We start from the raw sequence: 12,407 nt of genomic DNA, 5'->3' as shown, positions 1-12,407 counted from the left end.
ATTATTTTGCACTATACATCTATCTATCTATCAGTACATACGTGTAGTTTTGGAACCAGTTAGTAAAATTGATTTACGGTAGTTGAAGAAATAGTGCAATATTTTTTAGGGTTTTTGTGAGAGAAAGCATGTATTTTAGACCCCTATTAGACTGTAACATATTTATATACACTTTATCAGGCTGCAATGTTTGTTTCCATTCATATAAAGGAATGATAATGAAATCAAATAAACAATAATCATTATAGAGGTCCTAATCATGCCAAAAATTGAATAACAAAAAGCAATCTGTTTTCTTGTCAGAAATATTTTATGATATAGATCAACACAAACATAGTACCTTGAAAAAACAGCTATCAATTATCTTTACAGGCAAATAAGTATTGATCAAATTAACCATTAGTTGGACATAAACAATGAAGTGAATTACAGTAAGTCCTGCTTTAAAAGACTTAATATAGATACAGTGTAAAATCAATGGCATTTTAAAACCGTTTATATCTTTCCATTCTCACAGTATGTTAAAAAAGCAATAACTCAAGGCCTGTTATTGTATAAACTATACCATACTGTACTGTACTGTACAAACAATGTATGAAAAAATTGAGTGAGACAAAAGTGAGACAGCTCAGCTCTCGTTTGTCGTTGAAAGTTCATCAAAATGCAGCTTAAGCTTTTAAAAACAGAGAAACGACAAACAGAATTTGACATAAGAATAGGTGATAAATGATAACATTTTGCAGCTGACCTGAGTCAGTCCCAAAATAAATAAATACCTAAATTTCCTGTGAACTACATGGGTTGGAATTTGCTGTGATCTGTCCCTATGATTGAAGCTGTTTTAACCAATTAAAATCTTCATGAATTTCATACAGATTAACAAGAAAAATATATTTTGATGTAGGTCACTTAGTAGGCACATAACAGCTGATAAAATATTTATGACAATGGGATGATGACATAAACAAACCTCTGTGTTTGAGGAAAATACTCTCCAGAAATTATTACAAAATATATTGTAGTGATTAAATTAATAAGCCACTGACATTTAAGTTAACTAGTAAGGTCAAATCATAAGTATTAAGCTGTGTTATCACGGGAAGATAAGCTTGTTGTCTTTATAACAGAATGATCTCTTTAGCTCAAGAGATTCTGGTGAGAATTAAAACAACATGTCATACATACCGTTTCGTTTTTGAATAAATTAATGATAAATGTTCTGTTGGTTTGATATTTGACACTAACTTTTTCATTTTCTAAGCCACACTGACGGTAGCTTCAAAAATACTCAACACAAAAGACAAGAAAAGAAAAAAAATTGCATTTTTCTGATAAATAAACTATTGAGGATTAGAAAATTGACCATAACATCCAGGGGGATTCTGCAATGTTACACTTCATCATTCCTCAGAAGACCCCCTTTTGTTTTTAGGAACCCACTAAAGCATCAGGTTGTCTTTGTCTTTAGAGAAAACCGCCCCAAATCAAAGTTTATTTTCCTGTAAGCTGTACTGACATTATATCTATCTAATTAATCTTTTTGGCTAAGTTATTGAGTTGTGGGGATATGAAACATCACAACCTTCTTTAAAATAGAAAATGTACGAGTTAGCTGATCGACTCTAACCATAATCTGCCTGGTTATTCCGAGCATGTTCCTCCTATCCTATCTGTTCCCTTAGCGAGATGCATCTCCAAATGCAGCAACTTACATCAAAAGTTAAAAAAAAATAAAAATCCAGAAATAAAAATGATTCAGTTGTGAGGTAAATTGTCCCTTTAAAGGTGTGGCTCTGTAATACTTCCTTTGGTATCATTTTCACTTGAATGCATCAGATATAGAGGAAGAGTTTCTGGCCAGTGTTTGGAATTCCACGATGACGGGAACCATAGTTCACCTTTCAGCCACAGCAGAAGAGGTGTTCTTCAGCTCTACACGGCGGAGAGGTCGATGCGATTAGCTGAGTTGGTGCTTTTGTCCCACGTGTTCATTTTAGTGGGGGTCCCGCCCTCCTTGTTGCCGTTCATCTGGAAATCAGGAAGGAAACTATGAGGGACAGTTTATTTCTACTTAGGTAACCTTTAGCTAATCAGCTCTTACAATGTCAGAGTTAAACGGTTTCACATTGATGTTCCGGATGGAGCTGCTGGTAAGAGTCCACACTTTGGTTTTGTGTTTGAAAGCAGCTCTAACCTTAAAAAAAAGGTGAAACAGCAACTGTTAAACAGGCAAACAATAGAAGGAAACCTTTGTCTGCTAGAATAAACACTCTACAACCCAAATATAAAAGTAGATTTTAGAGGAATACCTCAGAGTTTAGGAGGCAGTGAAACAAGAAGACAAAGAATCCCTGAAAAGGAAAACAGAAGGTTTGGTTTTAAGCTCTTTTGATTTTGCACGCAACTTTTCCTGCACATGAAGACCTACTTGTAATGAGTTGAATATAGCAAAAATATACAGGAACACCAAAGAGTGTGTGTTGACTGCAAGGATGCCAAAGATCCAGGAAATGCCAAGTATGGGCAGGAGGACCGCCACCGCCTTTGCCGTCAACCTTGACACAAATCAAGACAAAAGCACATTTACACTTTTCACTTTTAACAAAAACTTGGTGCCGTTCGGTAACAAACTCACTTGACTGTGTTGGTGTCTCCGTGAACCTTGTAGCTCTCTCCGCCGATCCGTGATATAATCCTGGTGACCGATATGAGGATGCCAATGTTCACCTGTAAATCAGTGAGAGGGTTAGAAAGACTCGTGACAGAGACTGTGGGAAACAATCTGAGATGCCAAATTCCTGCAAGATCCTCACCACAATGACAAACATGGCCGGTGCCACAAAGGCCCAGATGGCTCCATTCTTCAGTGACAGCCAGCAACTGAGACAGACAGAGAGAGAGAGAGAGAGAGAGAGAGAGAGAGAGAGAGAGAGAGAGAGAACAAGTTTGTTGTAAATGTAAAAGGACACATCTAACAGAGTTTTTCAACATAGCCTGAACGCAGGCGGTTAGCATTTCATCCACAGCTGATGTCATTCTTATGTAATACCTCTGAGCTTCGGCGCAGCCCAGGTCAAACTTACTTGTCCACTTCGCCATAGCTGTGCAGCGCTGATGTCATAGAGACCACACAAATCAGCAACGGAGAGCCTGCACATGAACACAGCACATGAGCTGATTGGTTAAAACCAGAGTTTATTGTTGCAGCTTGTAGAGTGTAGCTTGTTGGAAATGTTGGCTGTGATGTGATGTTGATGTTTACACAGCTTTTCCTGTTTTGGTACTTCTTCTTTTACTTTTGTTTAAGATAGTAATTTAAAAAAGTAATAATTAGCATTATAATGAGAATAAAAATAAGTCTAACTCCAAAATGTGACATTCAAGTGTAAATTTTCAAGCTGAAAGTCAGAATTTATCTTTCAGTCTCTCCTACAAATGTACCTCCATCATGCTATCATCTTTTTAAAGATGAAGCAAAACACTAAGAACTTTGTCTAAGACTGCAGAACAGACAGAATTAGGTCAAACTGGTTCAAATTCATATGGTATTTTAACATCCTGCAGCAGATCTGGGTCCCTACAAATATTGCAAAACCTCAGGTTTTTTAATATGTGTAAAACACATATTAAAAATAAGTGGTTTAATGTCACAGGAATAATTACCCTTTTTAATATCTTAAAGTTTTCAGCACATCTAATTACAAGGAGAGATTTTTTTGTGGCATTTTTAATAAAATAAGATTATTAACAGCTGTACTTGAACCTGTCAAAATGTCCAACATATAACTGGAAAATTGCCAGTAAAAATACTCTGTCCAGAAGAGAGGAAGTAATAAAAAAAATGATTTTTTTCTCCAGTAATGGCTTCAGCGTGTGAAGCAGATGCTGCATTCCTCTGCAGCCAATCCCAACACACTGATGTTCCAGATTGTTCTTATCTGTCATCAACCATGGAGATCAGGAGAGGATCAGCAGAGGATCAGCAGAGGATCAGTCATTACTGCACCGGACTGTAACTCACAACTGCTTTACTGAACTGGATCAGTCGTTTAAGCAGTTTCATAGCTTAGCAGGTGTGGGGTTGACAGGCATGCTTAAAGGCTGAAAGGCAGCTCGTTAAAAGAAAAATAATTGCATAAATGAATGTGACATAAATTAGGCTTATTTGATTGATTATGGGCACATTTGCACATTTTTAACCTCTGAGACAAAGACAAAACCACAAATTCTTATTCTTATTTTTATTGCTAGTAGTAAAAAAAGTAATGATTCTGCCTTTCAACCGAGATTTTTTATTACTATATTTGTGAGGACCCAGCTCTGCTGCTAGATGTAAAAACCACCACATGAATTTCAAACAGTTTGACCTAATTCTGACTGTTCTGCAGTCTTGGCCAAAGTTCTTAGTGTTCTGCTTTTTGGGTGTTCTTGTTGACCTTTTTGTCATGACAAAAGATAACAGAAGGAATAGGGGTTACATCTATAGACAGAGATAAGTTTGAACGATAAATTCTGACTTTCTGTTCAAAAAAATCTGAACTCAAATGTCACATTTCAGAAAGCAGGCCAGCCAGATGATGATGATGATGGTAATAATGATGATGATTATTGCTAGTAGTAGTCATTTCTGATTAAAACAAACAAAAAAGAATGATTTGGGACCAAAGACCTCCGCGCAGACTTACCCCAGCCAATACCGTAGTAATAGAAGTGCTTGCTTCCTTCAGAGCCAAACACCTTTACCACCATACTGTAGAGGTGGAGACCCTCCACCAACATCCAGGCGAAGGCGCTCAGGAAGAAGAAATGAAGCAGGATGGCCATGATCTTACAGGGAAGCTGATGGGACAACATTAATCAGTAAACATTACAACAACAACAGCATCGGCCAGATCTGCCTGTGTCAACTGTGCCCACCGTTCCGGGGTCAAAGCGCGCACTGATGAGCAGCAAGATCTCTGCCACCAGGATGGCGAAGGAGAGGTTGGCATGGATGTGGTATCTCTGGTTACGGATGGTGCTCACGGAGCTGAAGAGTGGCAGGAAAGCAGCATGTACCATCAACACTGTGCAATGAAATGAGGATGAGGTGAGGATACTCACGACAAGACAGCGAAGGTGACCAGAGTGATGGCGAGGCAGAAGATGGAGATGGAGCAGCCAACATAACCAATGGCTGTCAGTGCCACCTGGTGGCCGGTAGTGAGCTATGCAGACGGACACATGCACAGCAACGTTTGTTCAGCCTGTTTCATTCGATTCAAATGTCCCACATTGATTCATAACGAAGACCGCAGCGATATTAGTACAGTGTGAACTTGTTTTTACTCTTCAGAAAATTCCAGGGGGGTGGTGTCATTATTATAAAAGAACATGTAAATATAGATTTTTTTTAATCATAATTCCCACATTCACTGGCTTATCGTCACTTTAATTTACTAAAGGGGCTCATACACCTCACATACAGTTTATTAGTGTGATTTTTCAAAAATAATGGCCGGCTGTGAATTTTATGTCCACATGCCCATATATAGAATAATTCACCACTGGGTTTTATAGTTCACTGGCTTTCTGTTGGTTGCAACTGTCTGTAAACAGCATGAATTCTTTACCCGAAATATTTTCATTGATGTATTCTGAAAGGCAACATATGTATCTGATTGTCCTAAAACCTCCATGAAAGCTCTAAAATTCCTACACTGAACACGCTTCCCACCACTGTCAGCAAATTTGTACTTTGTCCTATAAACTAAACGATGACAGAGATGTTTATGTCTCTTCATATGTGCATGTTAGTGGGATAAAGCCTGTTTTCTTGGAGTTCAGGCTATTTTGAGGGTCTGGGCACCATTAACGGTCTTTACATCCACCTTGTCATTACCAAGGCGAAGGAGTCTCAGCCTACCAGAAAAAGGATACGTGGGTTTTCCCCTGCCCACTAATTAAAGACTGGGTACTGCAAAGTATAGCATCAAATACACTGGTACACCTTAAATACAGCAGCTCCTGTTTTCTACCCAAGCTTTCTATCCTGCAGAGCAGAGACACATATTGTTTGAATTCTTTGGCTACAACACAGACCAAGTTGCAATCATTTCAATCATGTTAAAAATAGAGAATATGTAGCATATGTAGAGAAACGGGAACGGTGTCGTTCATCTCCAGTTTTATCTGTGGTCCACTGGAACTGGACCACTGACCCAGAGGAACTCAGCTCAGTCTCGGTCTTCCCAAAATCTGTTGTACAAAACCACAAGTGACCGTATGGGTCTGTTCACAACTGAGTGTCCAGCGGTCACACTATGGTTTCCAGTTGGAGAGTTTCTGTGCGGTACACCGTTGCTTCCGGTTCAGTTATATTTCTGCAAATATACTTATTTCATATCAGCCTTTGGTGTATATAGAAGAGAGAACTCACTGGCCTGCTGTCAATTGTTTGTTTCAGCCTGTTTTTAACACAAGTCACACACACACACAGACACACATCTACAGCACGCAACAAACATCTTTGAAAGAACCTACTTTCTAATCTTATGCTGAAATTGTGAGGTGCATTAGATGTTTTGGAGCCACATGTGCTTAAATATTCTGTCCTCAGCCAGTATTACAGTCCATAGTGCAGCGAAGCCACTGCTGTTGTGCAACTCTCGACACAGAAAAGCTACCACAGTCGTGCAGGGTTTTAAAATTGGACAATAATTTGCAGCAGCTGGAACAAAATAAGCACATTTTCAAAGGTGTTTGTTTTTGAAGGAATATGTAATCACCGTGTTCACCAGCTGGTAGTTAACACCGTTTTTTTACAGGCCAGCACAAAACAATATCAACACTGTTTTGCACTTCCCTGAAGGTTTACTGGTGCAGAGCTGAAAACAACTGGCTGCCGGGATCCATTTAAACATGAACACTTGGGACAGCAAGTAACAAAAGTGCAGCCAAAACTCGTACCTTTAAAGGCACCACTTGCATGAGAATGGCGAAATTGGTAAGATGATTGCACAAGCACACAGAATACGTCATGTTTCCTTCAGAGCGTACGCAACCTTCATTGGACCAGATGCCGTCATTGGAGCTGAAAAGACACATTCGATCATTATATACGTATAAACGAGAGGGTGGGCAATCAATTGAAAAGAAATGTGAAATGATCAAACGTGCAATGGAGTGAGTGAGTATTTGAAATGGGAGCTTACCTGTAGTCCAGGAAGCCACAGTAGAGGAAGACCTTATTGCTCTGATTAAGTAATTGATCTTGTTGTTCTTTATTCTGAAATATGAAATATGGAAAAAAGGGAGGAGCCCTGAATCACCAGTGTGATACTGCCAAACATTTGAATTTAATTTCTATATGGTTAAACTTTATAAAAGGTCCCATTTTCCTCATATCATTGGTTACAATTCAGAAACACATTCGATTTTGCAAATCTCAAAATAACAATATATAAATAACAAAAAATAAATAAATAAAGCCTTGTTACATTTGGAGTTGGAATTTCCATCAGTGTTTCTTACACTGGATTCCGTAATCAACAAAAACCCTCACAGGAAATTCTTCTAGGAGTTCTGTGACCTTGACAAGGATTTTTTTCTTTGATTTGATGCAACATACAGATGCAGCACAGGTGAATAAATGACCGTGAAGGAAAACTTGAGCTCCAGACAAGTGAGTCCACACTGCAGGTCAGACCGGACACTCACTAACGGTGATCATTACACAAAGTGAGAAACCCTTCTGTCCTCCGGAATCTGATTGGATTAGAACTCACTTTTTCCATGTCTTTCTTCAGCATGTGCTTTGGAGTCTCCGGAGATGGTGAGCTAACCACTCCAGCCAAAGTGCTCTGCCTGCTTGGGCGTGCAGCGCACGGCTGCACACCTCTCCACGTTTCTTACAGCCTCGCGGACTGAAGGAGGATATGATTAGATGATCTGCAGCCTTTTTCCTTCAGGAAAATGTGAGAGCGAGTGAAGCTGACAGTCAGGCTCTCTGTTTCCTGGCCCAGAGGTGCAGTGATTCATATTACAGAGCGTGGCACAATCTTGCACATTTGTGTCTCTTTGAGACTAAATCACTGCTCTCATTCTGTCTCCCACACACACACACGCAGCTTATTCATCATTATTAGGGCCTAGGAGATAATAGATATACATAGAGTTCATTAATGCAGGTTGGATCCAAGTTCCAGGAGTGTGTTGCCATGTTGCCATACGCCCTCTTTGATGGGCAACACTGTGGCATTTTAGTGCTCCTCAGTGGGCTCCTCACTCACATTTCAAATTGGGTCTAAATGGAAGCAGATGGATGAGAGACAAGCTGTAATTTGCACACTACAAGGTTGTCCTTCACATGTTCACTTTGTTCTCTGCAATGACTGAACCACGAATGAAGGAAGCCTAATTATCCACATTAAACATAAAATGCAAACACCAGCCCCAGAGGAGAGAGGCCTTATTTGCACCAGACTTGCTCAGACATATGCATTATTATGCTATTGCCAGCAGTGAGATGTAAACCACTCAGGAAAGAACAGTTTTAAAGCTGCTCACTTTGTTTTTTATTTCTGCTCTTTTACAGATTTCTACAGTGTGGAGTAAGCCTTGACTTTAATATCAACTGATGAATCAGCCATTTTTTTTGTGATTTTCATTTTATGCTACTATTTTATGTACAAACTTATAACAATAGTGCCTAGAGAGAGCGGGAAAGATGTTTACAGTCAATGCTCCCTATTACTGGTTACTTCTATAGTTGTATAAATATCATTATCTTTGGTAAGATAATGAATAAAATCAAAATTCTTCTGAAATATTGTTGTAATTGACAACTAACTGTGCTCAGGACTGGAAGATGGGTCTCTGGACAGCAGATTAAGGATGTGCTTCCGCGACTTGTTGATTACTGTGCACGTTGGCTGATTGCGCAAAACACTCTGATGGCAAATGACATCACCGACACAAGATGGCAGCGCTGATGTTCTGGACACATTCTAGTCTCAATTCAGTCCAGTAAGAAAGAAGCGACACTTGATCCATCGTTTTATGGGAGTGAAAACAATTTAGGTTTTAATCAGGAAGCATCTGTAGTCACCTATGGTGTATTCTGATGACAACACACCCAAGAAAGCCACAATCAGTCATCATTAATAAAAGGTTTGCCATCTGTTGTGTGCATCCCTCTCAAGATCCTCCTGTTGCACTTTAATAACTGCTTTCAGACTGCTGCCTAAAATGATGGAGGATAAGAATAAATACTCATCTGCAATTCACAGCAGTCTTAGATGACACACAGTACCCAGTAATTTTTTAAAACTGCAAGCCTCTCTTTCCTCTCTGGTGACTTCAGGCCTCCCTTGAATGGCAGAGCTGGAAGCCTGAGACAAGCTGTGGTCGCGCGATCTTCAGCAGATGCTGACAGAGAAATCCACACACATCAGGAAACTCCATGCCAATTTAAATATTAACTCCTGACAGCCAGTTATTACAGCAGCAGCCTGAAGGAGAGTTGCGGAGGATTACTTGGCAGATAAAAAGCAGCACAAATCCTCCTTTACAGCCTTTATATATATATATATATACATCAACAATAACACAACAACTAAAGAAAGACAGCTAAAACTGGGACATTTGCAGTCCACATGGAGTCTCCACGAGTGGAGACGCTTTGTCCACAGCGATATCTAGAAGATAAAGGAATGGATTACAGTAGTACCTAAAGTATGATATTTAATTACTCTCTCAGGAGAATATTCTACATTTGCATAGATGTACAAGCATTATTATTAGCTATTTACTGGTCATTTAATCTCATTTTATATCCTACATTCTTAAAGTTTGATCAGTTGTTTGAGTTCAACTTTGACTTTGTGAGCAAGATTAATGCTCCAGAAAAGCTGAGTGAGCGAGGGACACACTCCTCCACGTCGCACCAAACACTGGCAGATCGCCATTAGCGTGCAGCCACGGGCGCAACGGAGCGGAGAGCTTGAAAAAGGGGCTCCGGCTGGGCTAAATTTAAAAAGCAGTGAAAGTGAAACGGCGGCATGAGCGAGTGACTGAGCAATCTTCCACTTTTCTATTCAAATTTCCCAAATAGTTGAGAGCCGAGAGAGCCAGAGCGTAACTCGTACACCGCTGCCAGCATTCGCTTCAGATGAATATTCGTCTGCCAGCAGCCCACATCACTGGAACTTTCACCATCATCTGCTGTTTCAGTGGAGTGGGACGTCTTCACCCTGAGAGTAAAAAAAGGCTTTCTGAGGTGCAGCCTGGTAGCATACACATTGCAGCGAAGAGGCCAGGCCCGCATTTCTTCGAAGGTAAACTAACTGCAGTTAAATTTAGGCAGGGAAGGAAATGCTTTGCTGCAGCATGTCTGGGAAAGACAATTCAGGGCAGGTTGCAGCTTTACTGCACCGGCTGACAGAGACCAAGCACAGCATGAGGAAAAGCTGCCCGTGGAGCCTCCTTCAAGTCGATACATTAAAGTATCACGCTGGGTCTCTGATGGAGTGCAGATGTTCTTACAGCGCTTTTCACTGAAGAGGTCAATGCTAAGTTGATCCGCATTCAGTGTGTGTAGTAACAATATGAGGCCATGCAGCAAAACACACTGGCCGTGGATGAGATCATGGCACCAGGGGAATGGAATAAGATGTGCAGCTGTGGTGTCCGCTCAAGCTCTGAGGCGGACACAGAAAACAGACAGATGCGTTGACAGGCGAGGCGTGAAGAAACCTGGGGACAATTAAGTCCCCACAATTGACAAAATGTCATTTGCAGACATTACTGTACTGGGGGACTACAAAAGCACAATTTTTTCCATTTTAGAACAAAACTCAAATGACTCCAGGAGATGTTGTTCATAAATACTTTATATGTGTTCAAGTCCCGCTGGACACTGTAAGCTTTCCCTTGTATTTGGCTTCATTTTGTGGAAACATAAATGAATTCATAAACTGCAACAGAGTTCTGATGGGGGCATATGTGGACTGAATTAGGAAAGCCATCTGAAGTAAACTACTTAAACTTGTAATGCTACAGTACCCAGCATAAATCTATGGAACAACCTCAGTGTTTATGGTAGCAGCATGCCTGGCAGGGTACGGCTCAGCCGCCCTTTTGTTCCATTTTCAAAGAAAATAAGATGTCCTCGGCAGCATCCTGCATACCCCCACCCTGGTTTATCCTTGCATCAAACATGTCATCCAAATCTCTAAACAACACTGGGAGTTATTGCTGCTGAAGTTCCTTAAAACAATCCAGAAAGTTGACCCCAAAGCTGGTGGTTGGCCAAAATGTTTAAAAGTTTAAAACATTTTGAGCAAAGATGATAGAAAGTCCTATTTTAACGATTAACGATGCCTTTTGCTTTTCAGCAAAGAAAAGTCCAGTCCAGCAGTATGACTGGACCTGGCACGAGGGAAGAAGGCGTTTCTGGAGAGTTTTCTTGAATTTTCCCGAATGAACAAATCTCTAAACCAACGGAGCTACATGATGCATAACCATCTGACTATATTATACTGATACAGTATCTTCACAGCTGTCTTGTTTCCACAGCGTCCAAGTTCAGGAACCAGGTCTTCCTAAAAAATCACTATAGTTAAACTAAACTGAATTTTAAGACTGTCCTGTCATACCTAATGAGCTTCTGTTCTGCACCGCAGCCTCCGAAAAGATCATCAAGCTGCTTTAATGCCAGTTTTTGGCCAGTATCAGTGTGGTCCTCAAACTGAAATGTAACCAACATACATTTTGATAAATAAAAAAGGGGTGATATTTCTCATTGGCTTTTTTCTGCAACGCTGGATCCCCACAGATCTTACAGGGCTGAGCAGCTCCCGGCGCAATTTGAAAAGATTGTGCGATCTGTTGCTTTAAGCGCCGTTGTGTTGAGAATGTGGTCAGCTGTGGTGGTCGCGAGCTTGGAGGGGAGCTCGATGGGAGGAGCTGAAAAGAGAGACGCTAACTATTTTTGCACGAACGGAATAACAATAGCCAGACCTCCATCTGTGATTGATCATCGTTCTGGCCAACCCCGCCTGTGTGTGTCCGCCTGTTGGCATATGAGTGGGTGTGGGACTCTAAGCAAGGAAAACACAGGAGAGCTGTTGCCCTCAGCAGCAACACTGGGTGTGTGCTGTGAGTTATAAAAAGACTGCTCATAAAGAGTGATTACTATTGTGGCAGAAAGGACTGATACAGCACAGAGATTAGGGTCTCAAAGAGCGAATCAGAAAGTGTTACACAACCTTTGTTTATTGTTAGCCCTGCTGAACAATTCGCTCAAGCTTTTACAGTCATTTAGGAAGTGGGACCCAAACAACAGTTGAGAATTCATGTGAAAAAAAAAAAGCCACCCGTCCTTTGTATCACCAGTGCCCTCCTCGTTTCCCACCCATGCAGCTCTT

The 12,407-nt window shown here is 40.5% G+C and overlaps 1 protein-coding gene across 2 annotated transcripts in view; it reads right to left on the bottom strand.

Annotated features, from left to right (window-relative positions):
- Positions 1-291: 291 nt before the first annotated feature.
- Positions 292-12,407, bottom strand: part of adgrd1 (adhesion G protein-coupled receptor D1) — a 25,192-nt gene continuing 13,076 nt past the window's right edge. For both annotated transcript variants that reach the window (XM_029829786.1, XM_011615215.2), the window contains 12 exons: positions 7,194-7,267; positions 6,949-7,072; positions 5,104-5,207; positions 4,918-5,029; positions 4,686-4,839; positions 3,084-3,150; positions 2,814-2,880; positions 2,636-2,727; positions 2,429-2,555; positions 2,310-2,351; positions 2,102-2,194; positions 292-2,028 (listed from right to left, as the gene is read on the bottom strand). In XM_029829786.1, coding sequence (XP_029685646.1) covers positions 1,933-2,028; positions 2,102-2,194; positions 2,310-2,351; positions 2,429-2,555; positions 2,636-2,727; positions 2,814-2,880; positions 3,084-3,150; positions 4,686-4,839; positions 4,918-5,029; positions 5,104-5,207; positions 6,949-7,072; positions 7,194-7,267 — 1,152 coding nt within the window. In that variant the 3' untranslated portion in view covers positions 292-1,932. The remainder of the gene's footprint in view (positions 2,029-2,101; positions 2,195-2,309; positions 2,352-2,428; positions 2,556-2,635; positions 2,728-2,813; positions 2,881-3,083; positions 3,151-4,685; positions 4,840-4,917; positions 5,030-5,103; positions 5,208-6,948; positions 7,073-7,193; positions 7,268-12,407) is intronic.

Source organism: Takifugu rubripes, chromosome 21, assembly GCF_901000725.2.
Source record: "Takifugu rubripes chromosome 21, fTakRub1.2, whole genome shotgun sequence".
Taxonomy (NCBI): domain Eukaryota; kingdom Metazoa; phylum Chordata; class Actinopteri; order Tetraodontiformes; family Tetraodontidae; genus Takifugu; species Takifugu rubripes.
Note: the sequence above shows the minus strand (reverse complement) of the source record. Positions and strands in the feature narration are given on the sequence as shown.